This window comes from Camellia sinensis, chromosome 6 (genome assembly GCF_055761805.1).
Source record: "Camellia sinensis isolate YWXY chromosome 6, ASM5576180v1, whole genome shotgun sequence".
NCBI lineage: Eukaryota > Viridiplantae > Streptophyta > Magnoliopsida > Ericales > Theaceae > Camellia > Camellia sinensis.
In genome coordinates this window covers 149808137-149833502 of record NC_138966.1, presented here as the reverse complement: position 1 = coordinate 149833502, position 25366 = coordinate 149808137, and the positions used below count along the sequence as shown (strand labels likewise).

At 30.4% G+C, this 25366-nt stretch overlaps 2 protein-coding genes across 2 annotated transcripts; both read right to left on the bottom strand.

The window, feature by feature from the left end:
• Positions 1-5766: 5766 nt before the first annotated feature.
• On the bottom strand, positions 5767-14225 carry LOC114317994 (mitochondrial import inner membrane translocase subunit PAM16 like 2). Its single transcript, XM_028264804.2, has 4 exons — positions 13971-14225; positions 9778-9865; positions 6418-6551; positions 5767-5966 (listed from the first exon to the last, which is right to left on the bottom strand). Exons 1-4 carry the CDS (start codon positions 13971-13973, stop codon positions 5838-5840), a joined length of 354 nt encoding a protein of 117 aa, XP_028120605.1. The 5' UTR covers positions 13974-14225; the 3' UTR covers positions 5767-5837.
• A 6286-nt stretch (positions 14226-20511) lies between these two features.
• LOC114317993 (uncharacterized) lies at positions 20512-25062 on the bottom strand. The gene is made up of 4 exons (XM_028264803.2): positions 24783-25062; positions 23391-23485; positions 21997-22211; positions 20512-21096 (listed from the first exon to the last, which is right to left on the bottom strand). The coding sequence occupies exons 2-4, from the start codon at positions 23478-23480 to the stop codon at positions 20796-20798; spliced, it is 606 nt and encodes a 201-aa protein (XP_028120604.2). The 5' UTR covers positions 23481-23485; positions 24783-25062; the 3' UTR covers positions 20512-20795.
• Positions 25063-25366: the final 304 nt, after the last annotated feature.

The window sequence follows — 25366 nt, the reverse complement described above, 5'->3', positions numbered from 1 at the left end:
TTTCATTGTTTAATTATTATTATTTTTGAAAACAAATTTATTTAAAATTTTAATTAAAAAATAACATAAATTTTTATTGATATTTTATTTATTTTATTTTTAAAAAATAAATTTATTTAATTGTGTAAAAAATAAAATAAAATAAATTTTTATTTAATCTAGCTAAAAATAATTAAAATATTAAAGTTATGTTTAATATTATTATTACTTAGTAAACAATTGAAAAAGGATAAAATAGTCTTTTGTTCATTTATCCTATCCAGTCCGTCCAACCCAACATTGGATTCACTAAAAATAGTTCTTACATCTAATCCCATGAAAAAAAACAAACACATGACACATATCCAATCTAACCAAATAGTTCGGGGGATTCACAGTCCTAGGATTCAAGTCCAATAGATTCTAATCACCCCTTATCCAGTCCGTCCAATCAAACAGACCCTAAAAGTTCAAGGTTTGAATCCCTTTGTTTCTATGAGCATTACTATTCAAGTCCAAAAATTGTACCTACTTTTTAAACTTAGTAGTGTGGCAATCAATTAGAATTTATAAGAGAACTGTCTCTCTACATTTTCTAATCATCAATCAATCATTTAAGTTACACATGGATCTAAAAAATGAGTTTAGAAAGTGGACTTATATATTATTTTTCTATTTCTATTTATCTAATTTTTATTTAAATAGAAATATGAGGGACACGTAGTATAAGGATAAGTGAAAAAAAAAAAAAAAAAAAAAAAGTTGAACACTAAGTCCAATCTTCACTGTTTTTAAAAAAATTTGACCCTTATCATAACAAAATTCTTCCTTTAGAATTTTTTTAACTCCACCACTAAAGTTGAAATTTCAAATTCAACTGATTCACATTCTTTCATACTACATAGATTATATTTTTTTAATATATATTTATATATATATGAGTTGAATACTACATAGATTAAGGTTTGTTTTGGAAAGTTAGTTTTTAGTCATTTTTTTTGGTTTGTAGCAAAAGCTAAAAATTGGCTTTTTAAAAAAAAAATCATTTGGGAAGTTGGTTTTTAACTAATGGTGAAATTATAATTCTACCCCTCATGGGTCAAAATGTGTTATATGGATGAAGTTGTAAATATTTTAAATTAAATGAGAGTAATTTAGTCATTTTATTATGATTTGACATTATAAACAAATATTAATTAAAAAAGTTAAAAGTCACTTTTTACTAACTTCTCAAACCATTTGTCTAAAAATGTCAAAAACTTAGTTAAAAATCAAAAAATTACTTTTTATCACTTTTTCAAAATAGACTAAAGACTTTTTCAAAATAGACTAAAGTGGGGGAATATTTGAGATGGAGACACAAAAATTTAAGGAAGACTTCAATTCAATCACGTACACGAATCTTGCTCTGTTTCCCCCATGACATGACATAGCCTTTTGTTTTGTGTTTCCTAGAATTCCCATTAGTGATAAAATAGTGTTATTGTTTGGATTCCAAGAAAATGATGTCAAACGAATCATATCAAATTTTATGTGTTCCCACTTCAAATAAATTTCTTTCTAGTTTTAGGGGGGAAATGGTCCCAATCCATGATTCTATAAACCAACCAACCAAAATTTTTTATAATTGGGCAATTTTGTCAATTGAGATTTAAAGAATTTTAGGTAGTGGTGTCATTCAAACAAATTTGATATTTTTTATTTTTTATTTTTTTGTTTGTTTCTGTTTTCTTTATTAGAATAAAAAACAATGAACAGATTGAAAACTCTCATAATTTGTTGGGTAAGAGATGAATTTTAGACTACAATTGATTTACTGATTTTTTTTTTTATAAAAAAAAATTGTCTATAATAATAGAATTAATAATAATAAATAAACAACTTAGATGCATGTACAGTGTCATTTTCTTTCTTTCTTTCTTTCCTTTTTTTAAGAAAAGTTATATTAAAATAAAAGTAAGCATTTTTTTTTTTATAACTCATGAAATCAGTAATATTCATGTTCAGATAATTTGTGTTTCTAATTTTTTCTTTATTCATTTTTATTTTTATTTTTTGTATTTTTAAAATCAAAATTTTAAAAATATTAATCATTCTCATATCATTTTTATTTTGTGCAAAAACTAATTTTAGTAAAAGCAGTAGAATTGTGACCTCATCTCATACGAGCAAGGTGACCCAACGATTCCCTAAATTCAAAATGAAAGCACATTTAAGGGTATTTTGGGAAGATGTTTAAAAGTTAATTTTTTTTATTTTTTTGATTTTTTTATGTAAGAAATGATGTGGCCCCAAATGAATTAAAAGTTGACTATTAACTTTTTGGGCAAATTACATATACACCCCTCGAGGTTTGGCTAAATTACAGATACCCCCCTGAGGTTTCAGAAATTACATCCCGCCCCCTGAGGTTTGTATTTTCATAACAATTTGCCCCCTGAGGTTTATATTTCATAACAAATTACCCCCTAATTTCTTATGCAAATATAGCATTCAGGGGGGAATTCGTAATTTCTCAAACCTCAGGGGGGCATCTGTAATTTAGCCAAACCTCGAGGGGTGTATATGTAATTTGCCCTAACTTTTTTTATAATGTTCTCAAATGTAGTGATTCTCTCTTGATCTTGATAACATGATTCTAAATTTTACGCACTAAAAAATGCACATTTTTAAGCAGCGGAATCATATTCCTATATGTTAACTACAAATAGACTCTTACGTTGTGTTTGGTTGAGGGATTTAGGAAGGGATTTGGAAAGGAAAAAAGAAAAGGAAAAAAGTGTGTAAAATTAGATGAAATATAGACATATTTTATTCACATTTCACTTACCTTTTTTATTTCCCTTTTCAAATCTCTTCTCAAATCTCTCAACCAAACAAAATACCAAAACACCAAAACTCTGCAGCATTTTAAAAAGTCACAAAAATGTTCATTTGGTTATTCTATTCCCTAAAATCAAGTGACGGGAGAGGGAGCTTTGTGCCATCCCTAACTCATGATTTACAAGGGTAGAAAAAATCATTAAAAAAATCGAGGATCTAACAGGATGTGATGAGCACAAGTAGAATGGGTTGGGGTAAGTAAATCCCGCCCCTACCCCCACTTCTTTAGGGTAGGGCATGTTTGTTGGGGATATAATCACAATCCCACCTCTCCAAGAAACCTAAGCATCAAAGCAAAGCCGCATATGGTGTTTCTAATTCCCCGAAAATGGAGTGACAAAAGTGATAGCTCTCATTTCTTACTGGACAAGTACACATCAAGAATCTAGGGCTGAGTAAGAAATTCATAAAATTCTTAATATAATCCAGTCTAGTTCAATTCAATATGTTTGGATTGATTTTTTGAATCCGTACTTCGATTTCGGATTAGAAATTTCAAAATCCGTAAGTTATGGATCGGTTCCGAATTGAACCTCACGATTCTGGATTGGAACCGATCCGAACCATCTAGAAATAATCTATATTTATACCATATACAGTGTATGTTTTTTTCTTTGATTCCTGGTATAGTGTTATTCATTGTGTTAAGGAAGTAAGACAAAAGGTAGAAGACTTAGGCCAAGTTTGGGAAGACTAAATAAGTGTACTTTTTAACTTTTTTTGTATTATGTGTAGAAAAAGTAGAGAGGAGATGTTGATTGATGTGACTCAAAAAAGATAAAAAGATGAAATAAGTGCACTTTTTTAGGTTAGCCAAACTTGGCCTTAGTCAGCATGCTACCAATTAAGGTGCAACCATAAAGATTGAAAGCTGGGCTCATTCCTAAAGTAACTTGAGAAAAATAAATATAAATATATTGTAATAAGTTAACCATATAATATGTATATATGTATTTTATATTGACAAAAGCATTCATCACACTAAAACCATCCATTGATGAGCCATCTAAGCTTATTTGATAGCAAACTGATTTATCAACAATATTAGCTAATTTGGTCCATTTGATGGGGCTTAAGGCTTGATTTGGTTTGGTTTGGTTTGGTTTATTAGCTAATTTGGTAAAAAAACAAATGCATCACTAAAGAATTATGCAGAATCTTATCAATTCCTAACATCAGAATGGTGATTCAGTTATTACTTAACTGTAACACACAAATAGACCCACACAAAAGATGTTGTTTGCTTTAAATATTCTATATTTTTTTTTTTTGTTATTTAATTATGTGAATCTATGATCCTAAACCGATCCAATCCGTGTTTAAACGGATTGATTCAGATTAGTTCTACGATTTAAACAGATTGGATTAATTCTAATTTTTTAAGAGCCGTAAATAATGGATTGATCCTAATTTTCTCCTAATCCAGATCAATCCAGACCATGCTCACCCCTACAAGAATCTCCTAACATCTAAGCTAAAGGGCACTTGGTGATTTTTTATCTTACCGAAATAACACAGAAAAATTATGTGCATAAAAGTAGCCCAAACAAAAAAACAAAAAAACAAAAACAGATTTTTTAAGCAATAGAGTTACGGCCCCATCTCTTTCGGGCAACAAGCACACTTCAAATTAAGATCAAGTTTGGAAAGATTAAATAAGTGTATTTTTTAATTTTTTTTGTATTATGTATAGAAAAAATAGAGAGGATATGTTAATTGATGTAACCCAAAAAAAATAAAAAGATGAAATAAGTGTACTTTTTTAGTTTAGCCAAACTTGGCCTAAGATTTCAAAAAAAGATTACAGTGACCGTAACGATTGTAATAGTGTGATTAAAGTTGTACAGTGTAAAGATTGTAACGTAATCATTCCAGTAATTAGAATCATAAATTTTTTCATATCCTGCACAATTTGAAGAAAAAAAAACTTACTAATATGTATTTTTTTTTTTCAAAATGACATTTATTGAGATTTAAAATAATTTTTTTTATCAATTTTTGTTAATTTTTAAATATGATTTAATATATTTTATTTTTTTAAATCACTATAAAAAAAGTTTTTTATATTTTATTTCAATAGTTAATAACTCTAAAAATAATTGATTTTAAATGTCTACAAGATTATTTTCAACTAATAGCCTGAATTAATAAATAAAAAATATTTACAATTATTAAACGAATAATTATAAAAATAAAAATTTTGCTATAAACTAAAATTATTTTTGAGCTAATAAATTTTTTTTAAAGACTTTTTAAACAACACTTTATAGCTAACTACATAGAATTATTTACAACTATTAAATGAAATAATTAAAAATTGTACCATAAACAAAAATTATTTTTAAACTATTAATTTTATTTATTTTTTTAAAGATATTTTTTAGATAACACATTACAATAACAAAATAAAAAATATTTACAAATGAAGTATTTTTTGTTTGGGGGGAGGGGGGAATGAAGCTATTGTGTAACATAACAATGATTGAAACCCCAAATTTGAGGACCTATGACCCTCAAAATAATCCAGACCACTCACATGAGAGATGAGAAAAAAAAAAAAAAACAAACAAATACATGAATGGTCCAGATTATTTTGAGATTATGAAAATTTCCAAGTTTGAGGTCTCAATCATTTTTGTTTAAACAATTCATAGTTTTTTTGGAGAATAACTGTTAATTTATCAAACATCTCAAAATCATTCACATTACACCATGTACGACATAATGTTCTAATAATACTCATCATTACACTGGCATTGCCCACTTTTGACAAACAATCCACCTCTGTAAATAGCTAGTTTTTCCATCAAAATTGAGCATGGTTCTAACTCTACGGACAGCTTGCAATTACCATAAAATGTGACACAAAGTCGACAAATATTTAAACTTAAAACACACAAGACAAACCAACAAGAGTTCCATCTTTCATATCATCAATTAGTAGATCAACTATACAAGAACAAGAGTGTGTATTCTCAACCAGCAGTAGTACCCTGATCTTTGCATTGATACAGAGGTTCCAAACATTCCTTAGCCTTGTGAACTTTCGATTGTAGGTAAAAGCTTCCATTCTTAGCATTGTTTTCAAATAGATTATCATATTTCTGCACACATTGAAGAAAGCCATTTAGGACCTAGTTATGCAACAAATAAAAATGGAAAATCATATAGGAAAACTCTATCCATATATAAAACTCATACAAAAAGCACCATGAGAATGACATGGCAGTGGCATTTTGTAAATATAAACCATCTTTATGGATGTTTTGTTCTAAAGTGAACAGTGACCATTAAGCAACATCATGTATGAAAATTTTGTATGAATTTTCTATTTGTATATCATCACTCAATCATATCACCAGAATTTTTATACAGAATCAACTTCCAGAATGATATGACAGCGGCATGCTTGTAAATTATGTTGATAATAATGGCCCTTGTGATAATGATGAGATGGGACCACAATTAGCCACATCTTTTTGTATAATATTTCTGTATGTTTAGCACTACTCAATAAAAATGCACACATGAAACACAAAAGTAAGAAACACTGGCCTTTGCAATCTCTTCCCATGTGGACTGCTCAGAGACGCCAAGAATTTGCCTTGCCTCTTGCTCCGTCATGATTTTGCTTGCTCTACGGACTGTATTCTGTATTGTCTCTTGAGCAACACCAGATTTTGATGCATCTAAAATTAACCAGACGAAAATCTATTTAGTCAAAGCATTGATAGATAACAGTAATCATTATTTATGCTGACAAATAAATAAAACTCTGTTGTTTGCAATATTTATTCAACACATGCATATTGTAACCAACTCCGTCGGGGTTACTTAACAACTCTGCCGGTCCCAAGTTGTGTGTTTGGTAGCCAACGGTTAACACGTAAAAAAACCGCTCAGATCCTTTATGACATAAAGCCTAATACTCTAAATCGATTAAATGCTAGGGCGTTCCCCTCAAGTGACGCGATGCATCTGCCTCCGGGTGTTTCAAAAAGTGAGCAAAGGGCGTCGCACCAACCCCTGGGTGCAATGAAAAATGGACAAAGATTTCTGCATTTTTTTGGATGAACGCGGATAAAAAAGCTAGTTCAAAATTATAGGTTTAGAGTAGCCACATGAAATATAAAAACTTTAAATGGTAAGACTATGGAATTAGTAGATTTCATGATTAAGAGAAGAGTTAGTATAACTTGCGTACAAGAAACTAAGTGGACGGGTGACAAAGCTCGGGAAATAGAGGATACTGATTTTAAGCTATATTATAGCGATAAGGATAGACACAGGTATGGGGTAGGAATAATAGTTGCCAAGGGTCATATAGAAAATATAGTTGCGGTCATAGAAAGATAATAGGATTATGTTAGTTAAACTAATTATTGGAGATAATATAGTGAATGTTATTAGTGCATATGCCCCCTAAGTAAGATTATATGATTAGACTAAGAGAGTTTTTTGGAACCAAATGTATAAGGTATTACAGGAGATACTCGTATGAGAGAACAAAGTCATGGATGATGATTTCAATGGCCATGTAGGAGTACATAAACTAGGTTATAAGAGGGTGGATGGTGGATATGGTTTTGTGATAGAAATGAGGCTAGAGAGAATATTTTAGATTTTGCATTGGCTTCTGACCTAGTGGTGGCCAATACTATGTATAAGAAAAGAGAATAGTATTTGATAACTTTCAAGAGTGAGTCAATTAGGAGCCAAATAGATTACTTTCTAGTAAGAAAAAAGGACCGTCTAAAATGTAACGATTATAAAGTGATTCCTGAAGAGAACTTGACATCTCAACATAGGATTTTGGTACTCGATTTATGCTTTAAAGGACAATATCAAGCTCGAAAAGATAGTGGGCGTTGTAGGACTAGATGGTGGGACCTAAAAGGGGGATAAACTAAAATAGATAAAGAAGGCACTTGAGACTTGAAAGATGATGCTAACACTATGTGGAACTCGATGGACACTTGTATGAGGAGAATCTCAAAAGAAGTTCTTGGAGAGTCGAAAGGAAAGGGACCCAACTTTAGGAAAAACTTGTGGTGGAGGGAGGAGGTCCAAACGGTAATAAAAACGAAAAAATAGAGCTTTAAAAAATAGTAGAATGATAGAACTAAAGAAAACCTTAAGCACTACAGATCGGCCAATAAGGAGGTCAAAAAAGTAGGGAGGGCGCCTAAGTTGAGATCCTATGATGACCTACACATTAGACTAGATAGTAAGGAGGAGAGAAAAGGATATACAAACTTGTTAAGATAAGAGAGGAAAACAAGAGATTTTAATCAGGTTAAGTGCATCAAGGGTGAGAACTCTAAGGTATTGGTGAAGGATCAAGAGATTAAGGAGAGGTGAAAGAACTATTTTGAGAAGTTGTTAAATGACGAATATAGAGGTAGGTCAAAAGGGGAGGAAGTAGGCAGTAATAAGGAAAATCAAAACTATAGATTATAGCATAGGATTAGAGACTTTGAAGTGGAGTTTGCATTTGAGAAGATGAAATTGAATAAAGCTTTAGGACCCGATGATATATCTATTAAAGCGTGAAAATGTTTGGATAAGAAGGGAGTACTGTGCGATAAACGAGTACCCATTAGACTAAAAAGGAAGTTCTATAGAACGACTATTAGACTAGCAATATTGTATGAGACGGAATGTAGGGCAACTAAGAAACAACATGTAGATAAAATGAGTGTTGTTGAGATGAGGATGCTAAGGTGGATGTGTGGCAAGACTAAAAAAGACAGAGTTAGAAATGAATATATTCGAGAATGAGTAGGAGTAATGCCGATAAAAGATAAATTGAGAGAGAATAGATTCAGATGGTTTGGTCATATACAACGGAGACCAATAGAAGCAGTAATGAAAAGATGCGATACAGTAACGGTAGATGGTAGTGTTAGGGGAAATGGTAGACTTAGATTGACGTAAACTAGTGTAGTAAATAAAGATATAAATCTCCTTAATTTGACTAATGAAATGGCCTTGGATAGAGTCGAGTGGAGAAGAAGGATTCATACAACCAACCACATTTGATGAGACTTAAGGCTTAATTTGATTTGGTTTGGTTTGGTTTACATGCATATTTTAACCCATGAGGCAACATACACAGGTCAACCTTAGGCGGAAATATTCGGTTATACCCTGACAACTCAGATCGATATAGAGTCCTGTGCTTGAATATTGTTTTCCCAAAATAATGCTACACATTTGTCAAGTGGATAAGTGATCCATGAAAGCCCACACCACAGTTTGAGTCAGAGTATTGCACATTTGTAATCAACCCTCCAAGCTAGCTGCTTAAGGTTAAGATTGCCACCTAAAATGGTGGGGAACAGAGGTGGTGGTAGAAGAAGGGAGGAAAAAAAGAAAAGAAAAGAGGTGGATTAGGGTGGAAAGGGTGGTGGTAGAGTAAGAAGAAGAAATGGGTTCAGTTGAGGTAAGAGGGGTTGGTGGGGTGCAAAGGAAGGAGCGAAGGGGTGTCTTGGGTGTCGAGGGAGGTAGTACGGCAAGTTTCTGGGATGGTGGGAGGGGGTGGGGAAGGTGATTGGAGTGGGTGGGTTAGGATTTGGGTTAGGGCTTTCGAAAAGAGAAGAAGACAAAAAAAAGGCATAATTTTTGTTTGTTTGTTTGTTTGTTTGTTTGTTATTTATTTATTTGTTTTGATTTGTTTTTGCATCAGAACTCAACTATGACTGAATTTTTTTATGCCAACTCTCAAAATAGGCATGTGTGTGACAATTTCAATCAATTTGGACTGAATTAGTAACGGTAGGAAAATAAAGTGCAAAATAGATCGAAACCACATGAGAGGTCTTTGCATATATTAAAAGTTAGGGGGCTAAAATGCTCTAGGCAAAAAACACAAGGGGGTAACTAGATTTTACCCAAAAAACAATACAAACTTACTTGCAAGTGCTTGACGGTATGCCTGAACAAAAGCCCTAGCCAAAATTCCAGAGCCCATTACAATCAAATTGGCAAGAATCTTTGCAGCCTGTGCAAACAAATATTTAGTTCAGTTAAATGTAGTAGTATCATAATAGGGCCATACATACAAATATATCCATGATATGAATATATAAATGTGTGTGTGTAACCATTAGCCTATTAAAGAGATCAATAAAGGTGATTCTCCACATGAATAAACAGTATGGTCATTTCAATACTGATGCACCCTTTTCAATCTGTCTGATGTACACACAACTGAGCAACTATTGGTAACAAAGCTACCACCTTGTAATCACCATGAAACCAGTGAATACTCAAGCACGAGTTGCAATAAAGCATCGAACAAGTGATGTCACAATCCAAACACCATTTGTGAGTGTGATTATAACACAAAATTGAACTCAATAAGAAATAATGGCCCCATACGTCAGTTTCTGTCTTGTTTGACCAAACTCCACCAACCTTGCTCGAATGAAGGCATGAAAAAATATCCTATTGTTGGATAGCTTGATATATAATGTCAGGGCCATATCCTAATAACTTAATCCTTTGGGATAATTGGTTATCTAACACCCACATCATTGATGGCATATAATCTACTATTCCCAAGAGAAACAAATTGAGGCTGACTCAAATAGAGGCCTAAAAAAAAACCAAAAAACATCAGTAACCATCATTTCAGTATTTTGTTTCAAGTTACCACTACCGGCTCGTGTCCAATTATCTACCACACAAGAGTTCGGGACTTGCTTCTCTAAGCCATTAAAGATCAGTGCAGTGAAAATTTTAACAACTTTAACTCTTCCACCACTAATTTTATATATATATATATATATTTTTTTTTTTTTTTATTTCAAACGGGAATTCAAAAATCATATTTAATCTACATAAACACCTAACAGAACTAAAATAGGAAGTGGGCACCAGTCAACTCAACAAAGCTTTGTCAAAATTACTTGAAGACCGCTTAAAGTTATTCTTAAACCACCACAATTACAGGATCAGTTCTTCCATAAAACAGCAAACAGGTCTATCATTGGAGTAAGACTTCAACTCTTCTATTTCTCCCAAAGTACCCGTGCCCATTGGGTATGGCAAGGGTAAGGGTGTAGGATATGTATCCGACATCTTTACCCAATTTAGGCACTAGAATTCTCTAACTTTTTACCATGTTTGAAGAAGAAGAAAAAAAACTCACATTTGCTAGTAAAGAAACATATTTCTAGCCTCTCACATGGACAAGAGAGAGAAATTTCATACTTTTGCCTAACTCCTACATAATTTCAAGTATACCTTTACTTAATTTACAACATTTTATCTAAGAATCTATACTATTAATATATGTGAACACTTAAGCTGGTGTAGTGACGCAATAAATTTTTTTCCCCCAAAACACACCTATGCATGAGATAGCTTTTTTTGTTTGTTTCTTTGCCATAAAGGGGCAAACAAGTAATAATAAACCAATATCCACATTTAACTTATTGGGTAAATTATAATTTAACCCCCTGTGGTTTACCCAAAAAATACGGAACCCCCCTATAGTTTCATTTGTAACACTTAAACACCTTATACTTCATACCAAAGTGTAATTTTGGACGGACGTAACAGAAATTGTAAAAAGTCTAAATTACCCTTATTTATTTCTCTAATTTTCTTCTTAATGCCATTACAAACCAGAATATTCTCTGATTTGTCTTTAAATTTTTTGTATTTCTCTTCTTCTTCTTCTTCTTTGACATCCCATGGAAAACCACACACCTCTCATACCAACATCAAATACGTGTCTCTCTCTCTAGAATTTAGACCCAAACAAATCTCCCTCTCTAGAATTTAAATTATACATATATGATACACATATTAACTGATATACATAATACATATATGATACATATTTGATATATGATATACATATATGATATATATAATACATAAATGATATATATGAAAGAAATGATGGGTAGTTTTAATTATACATATATGATATATATACATACATATTAACTTAAATATATAATATATATTTCAACAATTATCTTGTATAAGTAAAAGTGATCTTGTATTACTTCGTATCTCTCTCCATATATATATATATATATATCTTCTCTCTCACCGTGACCATCATCATCACCACCATTGCCCAGATTCGTCAAAACCAAGAACCACCCTTTACAAAGTGCTATAGATGAAGCAACATAAGACGGCAGATAATGAAAAAAAAGAAATAGATTTGGAGATGTTTCTTTGAAATGTGTGAAGTTAGTTTTCGGACAACTTTAGGTATGCTGAAACCACCCATTTCAGGAAGAAGAGAGAAAACGAGATAGCGTAGGATTAAGTATAAAGCAAGATGAGGAGATTAGTGAAAGAACAGGATAAAATCATTAAGAATCGAGAAAATTATGGAGTTCGGAAAATAGGCCGAAGAAAAAGTGGGTTTGGTTGATATGAATCCCATCAATGCTAATTCAAAAATCTAAATATTTACACATATTAATTGTTTGATTACATGGGTTGGGTTTGTTACTAATTTGAATTATAAGAAGAAAAGTGGATTTGGATAATTTTTAGAGAAAGAAGTTATGGTGGTGATTTTGAGTGGTGGTTTTGCATAGAATAAGAAGTTGGTTGTGGATAATTTTTAGAGAGAGAAGCTGTGGTAGTGATTTTGAGTGGTGGTTTTGGATGGAATAAGAAATTGGTTGTGGTTTTGCATGGAATATGAAGGTGGTGATGTTGGTTGGTTGTGATTTTGCATGGAAGGTGATGGTGATGAGATGAGGAGAGAAATAAAACGTGATGGTGGTGGTTTTGCATAGAAGGTGATGGTGTTGTATATTTATATGATGAGGGAGAAAGAACCTGTGTCATGATCCAAGAGTGTGCCCATGCTTTGTTGCACTACACCATTTTGTATATATATATACATGGCAATAAGGGTATTTTGGTCATTTTTCATATGTTTTTGGACGGAAAAAACTGCTCCACTCACCATTCATGGTTGTGCAACACACATTCTGTTTAAACAAACATTTCTGTCGAAAATTGCACTTTGGTATGATGTATAGGGAGTTTAAGTGTTACAAATAAAACTATAAGGGGCTCCGTGTTTTTTAGGCAAATCACAGGGGGTTAAATTATAATTTACCCTAATTTATTTTTATTGTTTTTACGGCTTCAACCATCAAATCTCTCCTCTTCTCGATTTCAAAAAATAATGGCACACGCATAGTGTGGACTCAAATGCTAGTATTATATAATATATACTTCTATACTATATTATAAGGTAAACATCTCAATTGGTGTAGACAAAAGTAAGTAACGTATTTTATTTACCTAAATTACCTTTGCATGATCAAATAAGGGCCTCAATTCGCTAGTAACTGCTCATTAGTTTTCCGTTTGTGGCATGGGTGGTTGGAGAAGAATTAGGGGCATGGATAATATTGACGCACGGCATGTGCCAACAATGGCTAGTATGCAATATATGTCTATGGCTCGTCGCCATAATAGCCATATCCAACTTTTGAATACATATCTCAACACCTAAAAAATTTAGGTTTATGAACGCTGGTACACACAGTTGTACCCAATATTTGTACCCAAGTCCGAGCTCATGTAGCATAGCCATGCACAGGAGCATGTGAGAAGGACTCAGCAACCTCTTTACAGACATCTATTCCCGGGTATATGCATATACATATGAGGAACAAGTAAACCAAACACATAAACAATGCCTAAATAGTACACATTAATGTGTATTTGAGAGAGAAAATATTGGATACAGACCAAACCTCTGGCATAGTGCACGGAGTGTTTGGCCCAAGACTTGAACCCAAAACCTCAAAGGTTGTCAGGTCAAGGTTTTAACCCAAACACATGCAATTCAAAAATTAATAGTTAAGAAATTAATGTCTGAAATAACTACAGTTGTGTTCTGATTCGTCTTCATTTGACTTAATTTACAAAAACAAAATAATAACAATCAAACAACATGAAGAAAATAATAAAAGAAAAATACCAAAACCAATCATGAACTATGTTCCAATTATTCTCTGTTGGGTTGCGAATTTTTCAGTTTCTTCCAAATTTTCTCAGCAAACAAACAGAGAACCAAAGAACAATATGCCAAAATGCAAGACGACACGTACCATAGCTGGTATTGATGAGAATGGGATCAAAATCTTCAGATTTGTGTCCTTCGGCGAGCCAATCAGGGCTTTGAAAACCGACGTCGGAGGATCGAGAAAGAAAGGAAAGGTCTTGAATGGAAGTCGAGGGGAGGGAGGTTAGGGTTTTGCTTTGCGATGCGAGAAGAAGAAGAAGGACCACAAACTGGAAAACCAAAAACACAATTAAGGCTCCGTTTGGATCGCCAAATAAGAAATTTAAAAAGGGCCAATTACATCGATATTACCTATATTTTATCCTTGTATCATTTTTGTCCATATATTTTCAATTAACTCAAATTTAATTCTTAATTTTAAATTTTATTAATTTGGCTCAATTAATAATATTATTAATATTTTTTTTAAATAAAAATTATTACTAAATTAGTTGAAGTTAACTCATTAAGTTAAATAAGTCTATAATTTTACTTAAAAATATAACACATAAAACTTATGTGCATATTTTTATTAAAAAAAATACTAAAAATTGTAACTAATTAGAGAAAATTAAGATATATAGTCATAAATTGATAATCAAAATCAAACCAATTGCAAGAGTAAGAACTAAAACGACAAGACCACCATCGTAATTTGCCCTTTAAAAAAAAATTGAAAGCTTCTCCAAACAAGGTTTATTACAAATGGTTTATTACAATCAAACCAAATTTAGACAAATTATAATTTTAGAGTGAAGATCAAACCAATTAAAATTATAAAGACTAAAATGATATAAGGATCAAAATATAAGAACTATTGTGATATATTTGACCATAAATTACACTAACAGTCCCTATAATTTGAGGCTTCCGTCACTTTGATCCTTGACTTTTCAATTGTGATACATTTGACTCTTAATTTTGAATCTCATTTCAAATAAGAATAATTGAAAACATTGTTCCTCAATTTGAAAGGCAAATATTGTCATACAATTTATTTTATGTTAGTTAACTCATATATCGTTTGAAATGTAATGACATTTTTTTTAATGAATAATGTTAAAAGAAAATTGGTTATAAAGTTGGATGCTTTAATTTTCAGAATCTATTTTTATAAATTTTTTATAAGAAACTAAAAATTAAAAATATATTATTTTTATATAATTTTATCTTTTGGGAGGGTAGAAATAATTTTTTTAAATAATTTTTTTGATATTTATTTTCATTAAATTAATTATTGTTTTTTCAAAAGTCAAATATGGCGACAATTTTACATTATTATTAAACCAATTCATGAAATTAAAAAATCCAAAACTAAAAATATTTTATATACTAAACATATTGATAATAGATTAAAAACCTAATAATCATCCATTAAATGATAATCATACAAAAATATATGTTGACAATAAATACAATCATATATTATATGATAACCATAAAAAAAAATTAAAAAAAACAATTACTCGTTATATGATCATCGTCCAAACATATATTAAAAATTAATTTCGTAAAAAAAATAAAAATATAAAATATTTGTCATTTTTTATAATTTTATCTTTGGTGAGTATAAATAATTTTTAAAATTTTAAAAATAATTTTTTGCCATTTATTTTTGTCAAACTAATTTATATTTTATCAAATTACTGACTTTGTCCTTTAAATGGATTAACAATGTCTTCAATTATTCTTATTTGGAACAAGATACAAAATTCAAAGTCAAATACATCACAATTGAAAAGTCATAAACTAAAGTAACATAAATCTCAAATTACAGGGACCGCTAATATAATTCACCCCTACATATTTGTGTAAGAGTTTAAAGACAACAACAATTTATTTGTTAGTTAAAATTTTCATATTCAAAACAGTTATGCTACGTAGCTCAAAACTGTCGAGCTCAAATTTAGCCCAAATTCAAAATAGCGTCGTTTCGTCGTTTTGATTTTTTTTTTTCTCCAATAACTGGCAAAAGAAAATTCAAAAAAAAAAAAAGAACAAAGAAGAAGAGGAGAGTAGCAGAGAGCGAGAGAGAGAGAATCACATCATCAACCACCCAACAAGCCATTCATCTTCAGATCTTCATCAACATCATCATCAATAACCATTCATCTTCAAATCCAACAAAAAAAAAAAAAAAATCAACCATTCTTCAGATCCAGAACATCTTCATCATCAACAACAACGTCTTCATCAATATCACCATCACCATCATCATCATCAACACATTTTCAAATCCAGATCCACTATTTTCACATCATCATCTTCATCATTTCCAGATTCGGGCTGGATAAAAAAAAAAAGAAGCTCTCTATTCCCTCTTTCCCTCTCTTCTCTTTCTCTCATTCTCTTTCTCTCCCTCTTCCTCTTCCTCTTCTTCTCTCTTCTCTCATCTGCTTCAGACATAAGAACGGAAGAAGAAAAAAAAAACTGCCCAAAACAACGTCATTTTGAGCAGTCGAGAGATTCGGGGAAGAGAGATTCGAGCTACGAAGGATTATTCTATTCAAAATTCTATGGAGATAAGGACAAATTTCAAAATTTTAAATTTAATAACTTTTGATCTGAAATTTCGTATTTTGTAAAATTTATATTTTTGGAATCATGTGGTTGAGAAGATATATCAAACTAGATCCATAATGAATATAAAATTTTGAAAAGAAAAACAATTTGCGTTTGGTAGAGTTTTATAAATATGATTTCAAAATAGAGTTGTATTTTGAATTTGTGAGTTTTGGAATTATGATTTGAGTGTGAAAAATTTATTTAGTAAATGAGTTTTGAAAAGAGTTTTGAATTGAGTGGGAAATTTTTGATGTGACATGATATTTGATACAAAAATTTACAATTCATAACCAAACACACAACTCAAAATTCTATTCAAATCTCTTAAAAAAATTTAAAAAATTCGGAAAATATTTTTTATTGAATATATAAAAATTAACATGTGTTAATTGCAACACAAAAAAAAAAAAAAATACTGTTCCGATTAACTGGCCGGACTCGTAAACAAACATCATGTACAAAATAAGCCCTGGAACTAACGTTCCAAAGCTGTACCAAACAAGCCCTGTGGAATTAAGTTTTCACTGAGTTTCCAACTTAAAGTCAGAAATTTCATTGACTTTGCAATTGTCCTGGTTTCAATAAGTGAAATTTCATTGATTTAAACTTTGATCTTCATTGATTTCTTTCAATTTGACTAATAATTTAAGGAGTATAATTAGAAGAATTTAAAAAAAAAAATTAAAAATTTATAGTGCCTTTATGGTACCTCAAATTGAGTTAGGTACACAAAATTTGTAATTTTTTATTTTTCCAATGATTAAATTTTCATTTAAGAATTTTATTATTTTAGAAATAGAGAAATTCATTGATTCATAATCAGTAATAGTAACACTAGTTAATAGTAAAATTCATTGAATTAGTGAACGAAATTTTATTGTCATTGACTACAAATTCAGTGAAATTTTAATTATTATAGAAGTTAGTGAAATTTCACTGACTCTAAAGATTGCAAACTCAGTGAAAATGTTATATATATATATTTAGAATTTCATATTTATTATGAATTTGTTTGATAGATCTCAATAAAAAATCAAAAAAAAAAATCAAAAAATTGAAACTTTATGAAAAACGAATATCTAAGTCAAAACTTAGAATTGATAAGTTTTGATATATTATATATATATATAGTATTTTTCCCATATTCTAGGGACATACCTTTTTCCAAAATAGTTATATCAGCATGCCTTTTCTATTTACATATAGAGTTCTACACAAACAAAATTTATAAGGACATACTTTTTTTCGAAAAAAGTTATATCAGCATGCCTTTTCCATTTACATATAGAATTCTACATAAACTAAATTTCAATTATACTAATCAATTTTATACAAATTCTATTCAAAAAAAAAAAAAACTTATTTTCTATATATTTTCCATCCTTGATGATGATGATGATGATTTAGGTTGATCTTACATGAGGTTTTGTGATAATAACAATAATAAAACTTATAATTTTAATATGAACATATTGACTTTCCTTTTCGAAATGCTAAATGAATCAAAATGAATATCTAAAATTATTTTTTCATTCATATAATTAATGAATTATTGATAAAAAATGGCTTTGTATTCTGTAAATTAAAACATCACGGGAACTTAATATAATTATAATAAACTGTGAAGTATGTTATATTTTTTTCAAAACTTAAGAGATGTCGGTGTAATTTACCCTAGTAATAATAACAAACACAAATAGTAACTACGAAAAACACAAATAGTAACTGCGAAATTTAAAAAGTACATATCCCTGTTTTAGAAATTTGGAAGAAAAAACAAATTATAGATACATCAATTTACATATTTTTGTTAGAGTTTTAGTTAATTAAAAGTTTATTTGTTAGTTAAAATCAATGAGACTTTAAATTTTAGAAGTATAATGTTTATTTTTATTTTTGACACAAAATAGAAACAACATAAAATGTGATCGATTATATGCATTTTATATATATATATATATATATATTTTGTCTATCTTATTGATATCTTAATGTTAATTTATATTTAAATTTTTTATTTAATATGAAATTATTTATTACAAATATATTTATATTTAATTTAAATTGTATATATCTATATATAATATATATGAATAATTCAAAAATAATAATAAAGAAAAAATCAATATTGTACATAATTAATTTATGTATTTTCTTCTTAATCCAACCACCATATTTATATTTAATATTTTAAATACTTTTTTTGGGCAAATTACATATACCCCTCGAGGTTTGGCTAAATTACAGATACCCCATGAGGTTTGAGAAATTACGAATTTCCCCCTGAATGCTATATTTGTATAAGAAATTAAGAGATAATTTGTTATGAAATATAAACCTCAGGGGACAAATTGTTATGAAAATACAAACCTCAGGGGGTATCTGTAATTTAGCTAAACCTCGAGGGAGGTATATGCAATTTGCCCTAATTTTTTTTTGAAGTTCTATTTCTACATATTTTATTTTCCAAATAAATATAAAAATAAAATTAAATAATTAGAATCACTTTTAATTTTATATTATTAAGTCTCCTTTTAATTTAACTACTATTTTTAATATCAAAATGAGTGTTTATTTTTTTATCTTATAATAATTTAATATATATCATATAAAATCATTATATGATAATTCAATTACACCATATTTATATTTAATTTTTTAAATAAATTTTATATGGTTTCTATTTCTATATATTCTTATTTTCCAAATGATTATAAAAGAAAATTAAATAATTAAAATCACCTTTAATTTTATGTTACTAATTCTCCCTCCAATTTAACTATTATTTTTAATATATGATAATTACACTATTATAGGACAATAGAACTAAAATTACCAAAACAAACAAATAATTTAACTAAATTTATTATGTATAAGTATTCAAATAACACTTTTATAGAACGATAAGGTTAAAATTATTAAAATAAATAATTTAAATTTAAATTTTATTTTAAATTAAAATTAAAATTAATATTATTCTTTTGTAACACATATTGTAACGTAAAATATAATTTCAAAAAAAATTAACTCATGCATTACACGGGTCAATTGCTGGTTGAAAATCTAAAAACAGTTGTTACTTGTGTTCACAGCTATTAGAATATTTTAACTCGTAACGAGACGCCAAAAAAATAACAGACCGGAGCTAGCATGCAATTTTTTTTTTTTTGGTCCTCAAACAAGTAAAGATCTATAATGTAGGAGTTGAAAAAAATAATCCCATAAAAAAATGATTAATAGTGTTTTGTTACAATCTTAAATTAATTTATTTAACTTTTTTCATAAATTTTTTTTTCAAATTTTGTTGAGTTAAAATCTGTACTTTTTATGAACTTTGAAACCCCTCAAATATATGTAGAGTTGTCTATCTTTTATCTGAATTACTAATATAAAAGACTTTTAAAGCTATTCTAGACATTTGCAAAACAAAATAGTCATGTAAAGTTTACTATTTAATTAAACAAATTCAATTTTGAGGGGTCCTCCCTCACCACACCATCACCGCCAAACCACTATTACATTACCACCACCGCCACCACAACACAATCACAACTGTTGCCATCACTTCACTACCACTATAACCTTCGCCAGACCCATCCTACCCACACAACCACTACCACAACTGGCATGCCGCCACCACAAGCCGCCGCCGCCACCACCCACAAATATAAAAAGTGAAAGAGAAAAATTAAAAAATTAATAATTCTATCTTCTTTTAGATATCAAACTAACTTCATTAAATTCAATTCTTGGCATGACGCCCACTGGCGTAAAAGCTCCCAACTTCATCCAACTCCCTAATTTTAATTTGACAGTAATTTCACAAGCAGCCAGCCCTTTTCACCAAGTTCAACCCCTGCTGGAGCGGAGCATACACCAACATGATACATATTAGCAGTCACCATGCCAAAGTCAAGACAAACTTGAGAATTTTTGAACTTGCCAAGCCCATTGCATTCCCCTTGCTTGGCAACCAAATGCTTTGTAGAGTTTTTAGGTTTGGATATCCAATTCTGGGATAGTTGACAGAAGCATCAATTTTATTTGCAATCAATCGCTTCAGAGGAAATACAAATAGGAAAGAAAATGTATAAGACAACCCTTGACATTCATGTCTACTACCAGATAGAATCATATCCACACAACCAGTCTTGGTAAAAACAGAAAATATATGTGGGGAACAATATTTACAGCGGAGTTGAATTCCATTCAATGTTTGATAATTCTTACCAATAGTTGAGCATATAATAGAAATGCAAATCTAATGAGCTAAAGATATAGAGTGTTTTCAAGTACAGAACACCACTTAGGCACCTAGCTTTAATGCTCCATCTGCATCATAATCAGAGGCAAGAACATGTCCGTGATCACCTTTACCACCTGATTCTACTTCGTCAAAGTAGTCCTCTCGGGCATTATCAGCTAGCATTAGGGAAACCAACCAGAAGAGTGACGCGTCAAGGGATAAAAAGGCACCGCCACCAAGGAGACCAGTCTTGGCAGTTGGGCAACTTGTTTCCAGGTTGTAATGAACATTGTGGATAAGGTGAAGTTGCTCAGTTATTGTAGGCCACAACAGAAACGCTGCTGCCAATCCAGCTGTACCCCTGTGATTTCACCATCAGCGAATATAAGATACTCTGTAAATATATATTTTTCTAATAACTTACTCTGTAGATATAAAATTGCAACTCATATTTTAAGCGGAGTACATTTAAACTAGTGTGCAATATCTGAAGATTCTGAACTACTAATTTATTCTTCAGGAAATGCAACTCATATACACCACTAAATTGGGTTTGTCAAGTTCATATTCTCATCCAACCTAATAAGCCTCTCAAATTTGAGAGCTCCCAAAATACCAAAAAGCCCAAGGCAGATTACTTAATGGTCTGTGGCCCTTGATTTATTTTTTGGATTTTTTTTATTATTATGTAATTTTGATAGGTAATCTATTTCTTAGGCTTTAATGATCTTATCTATAAAATTCCACTAAACTTCAAAGGTGCCTTCCATGTGATTCTTTTTTCTTCTTTTGTCTTCTCGTTCATTTTTCCTTTTTCTTTAATCACCTTTTTTTTTTGGCAGGGGGTCTTTTGTCCGCCTCTCCCTAATATATTGAATAGTTCTTGATTATCAATTAAGAGTTTGTTATTAGAAGAAATGACTGGAAAATTCATTATGAACATCAATGACTACGAGAGAAAAACATCCATGTCCTTTATCATAGATGTCTCAAACTTTTATACATATAAGATTTTAGTTAGCCTAATAGCAAAATTTGCTTGGATGCTTTATTCATTAGAAAGTGTGACAGAAAAAATATCCAACCATCCAGTGAATAGGAAAGGATGACATCCACATCTCCTCATTCACACAAATAAGTAGGGCAAATATAAAATCTAAAACTGCCAATAGGGTAGGGTGGCAAATTGAACCAGCAAATGACTACAAAGAAAGAAAAAAATGAGGTTGTAAATATGAGATCCTGCTAAAGATATACTTACAAAGCGATATTGAAGAATACAAGAAAGCTAGTGCTTCTGAACAAAGCAGTCTGTGGAATAGACTTTCCTTTGTAAGGGTAAAACAAAGACAAGTACCCAGCCACAGTCGAGACAGCAAGAAAAGCAGTGGCCAGATACCCCAAAACAACAGTGGGGTCCGATGGATACTTGCAAATAACAACACCTTTTCCTGTAATTGCAGATCCAGATGCCGGCTGTGGAAGATAATAACAAGACAAAGAATATTATAAAACAGTAGGCTGGGAAAGGACATAAGAAAATGAATGAATATTATATCCCATGCTCTGTAATAAATTCTTTTCTTTTGCTTTTTCCTTTGTATAATAAAAAGATTAGCATTCGGTGCACTCATTTTTTGCATTTTTGCAATCCAGTTTGTTAACAATCAATCATGCCATATAACCCCACAAAAATCAATAAGATAACAAAGTTCACAGCTCTGTAGCTATGAAAGTGGAAACAGACACCGAAATAAGATATTTTAAATATGTATTTGCTAGACTCTTTTGAAGTGAACAGAATGATATAAGTTGAAGGGTGATGATGTCTACACATTGATTCCACCAACAGAGATTCCATCAAATCCAATTAAATAATCGAAGTGTTAGGGGCAAGGAATTTGTTGAATGCCAAGAGAACTGGCGAACTTAAGATGATACTATAAAGTCTACATGAAATTAATGATTTAGATCTAGCAGAGCACTACAGCATGATTAGCAATTATCCTCCAAATAGTTATGAAACGCAGACAATAAAGCACTATGATGCGCATTTAAGATGAGATGCACATTTGCAGTTATTGTTCACCTTGCTTGCTGTAATGATCAGTGAAAGAAAAGAGAAAAAATGGAAAGCATTCTAACCCAAACTAGATGTTAAAAGAAAAAATTTTCCATTCCTTATCACAAGAAAGCAAGCTGACTTAGCAACACAAATATTTGAATGGTTGTTTCCAATACTAGAAATGCGATTCAATCTCAGTACTTGTTAGCAATCCAATTTAGTAAAAGCAAGCTTACCAAGACAAAGAATAACAAAAAGTTTAAGCTTTATGAAGACAAAGACTAAACTCATCCCCAGCCCCCATTCAGTTTTAATCATGACCACTCAACTCTCAATGAAATAAGGATCTGCAAAGCCTTTGTTCTTAAAGGATTCTCATTTCGCATCATAATTATTTTCAGAAATTTTGAATTGCAGTACGATCAGCGATCAGTAACATACTCAAATAATATTTCTACACAAAAAACACAGAAGCTCATCAAGTTCCTCCTAGAGATACTGTAACAAAAGAAGGTACTAAGAGCAAAAAAAACAAAATCTTCCGTAGAAGATATTGAAGGATTTATCTTTAGTTCAGAATAGAAAATAACCTTCTTGTTTTCAGCAACCACTCCAAATATGAAAGACAATATACCAAAAGTTGCTACGATCAAAGACATCTGTTTGGTAGTAAATGCCATTGCACCTGCAAATTAAAGCATAAAAAACCAGAGATGAGATGACCAAAAAATTTTTTACAATGAAATAAAGAGTAGAGTTGCAATTTAACTTAGAATTCAAATAGCACATAAAAGATGGGGGAGGGGAGGGGGGGGGGGGGACAAAAAAACAAGGGGATCTGGTCAAAATCCCCTCATAATAAAACTTTAATGAATTAAGGACAAACACAATAAGTTTTTCTTCAAAAGTGCAACACATACCATTATTATCAAAATATTAAATTTTAAAATAATATAACTTTTGATGTAAATATCGGTTTTTAATAAAATTAATATTTTTAAAATTCTCTCATCAATATCTATCAAATAAGATCCATGTTGACTATGAAATTTTTGGAAAAAAAATATATATTACCGTCGAAATTGATATAAACAATAACATGTTACTCTATTTGATAATAACATGTTACTTTATCTCCCAATAACATGTTCCTTTGTTTGACAGGTACTTTGTTTGAAAGTAACACTCTCTATCCTAGAAAAAAAATATATATATATATATTTTACGTTGTCCTTATTTTCTCCTTAGAGGGTTTATGACGCACAATAAATTGGACTGTATTTTTCACCAAATAAGGGTCCAAGGGTTTTGGCTAAATTTCCGAAAAAACAAACAAACAAACTAGCACAAAGAAGAAACCAGTGTAAAATTAGTACGCAATTATATATAATAAAAAAAAAACGTTTTTTTGTGTTTGTATTTGTTTGTTGGGAAATTTCCTTCTTGTTTTTGTTTGTTTGTTTGTTGGATGGAATATAGACATACAAACTTGCATACATGCGTATATGAGTAAATTATGCACATGAAAAAATTAATTGATAACGGAAAAGTATTAAACTAGAACTCTGGAATCTTAAGCACTCAGAACAATAGCAAAAATACAGAACAAAATTCGATAATCATGCAATCAAAAAAAATAAACCAAAAAAATCTGTAGGAAGAGATCATCATAACAATCCACCAAATCAGGTATTAACCTTAAGCAAACCCAATATATAAAGAAAATACACCAAAGCATCGACTTTTATTATTTGATAAGCGTAACCCTCCACCAAACCCAATAAAATAAATAGGTTAATTAACAAAATTACAAGAAATCCCAAGAAAAATCAATTGATTTCGTTGCTCATAGAAAAAATAAAATAAAATCAGATCAGATTAAAACATAAGCACTAATAGAATCGAAATCACCATCAAAAGACAGAGTAGCAGAAGGATAATCGGAATCGAAAAGAAAAAGAAAGAGCGAGAAAAATGTGTACCGATCTGGAAGATTGATTCAAAACCACAGAATCGAAAATCTGATTCCGGATTCTCTCACTCTCTCTCTATCTTGAAGCAATTGAGTGCGTGAATTACGCTTTTATAGCTTGAAGAAGTTAAGATACAGCTACCCTCCTACGAGTACACTGTTTAGGATAAGTCAACTTCCCCCGACCCGCTCCGAGTGGGTTTACCCCACCCGATGAGGATGATGAGGGTCAATATCTGGTTTCATTAATATAATGTTTTTTTTTCCCTCTTTTGTTGGGACATTGGTTTCATTTTTGAGAATCAACCATTAAGGTTATTTTGAGAAGTGGTTTATCAATTAATTTTTTTAATTTATTTTTAAAAAGTTATGTGAAAAATAGAGAGATAATGTGCTTTAAATAAGTAAATAAGTTAGTTTATAAGTTTGTTCATAAAAATATCATTAATACGTAACAAAATAAAAATTTAATTTTTTATTTTAAAGTGTCTCATATTAGGATTTATAAGATAAAATATAGTAACGTACTATTTGCATTCCTTACAAAAGTTTACTTCTTTATCTTTTTATATTTTTTAGGTCATATTGTCTCTT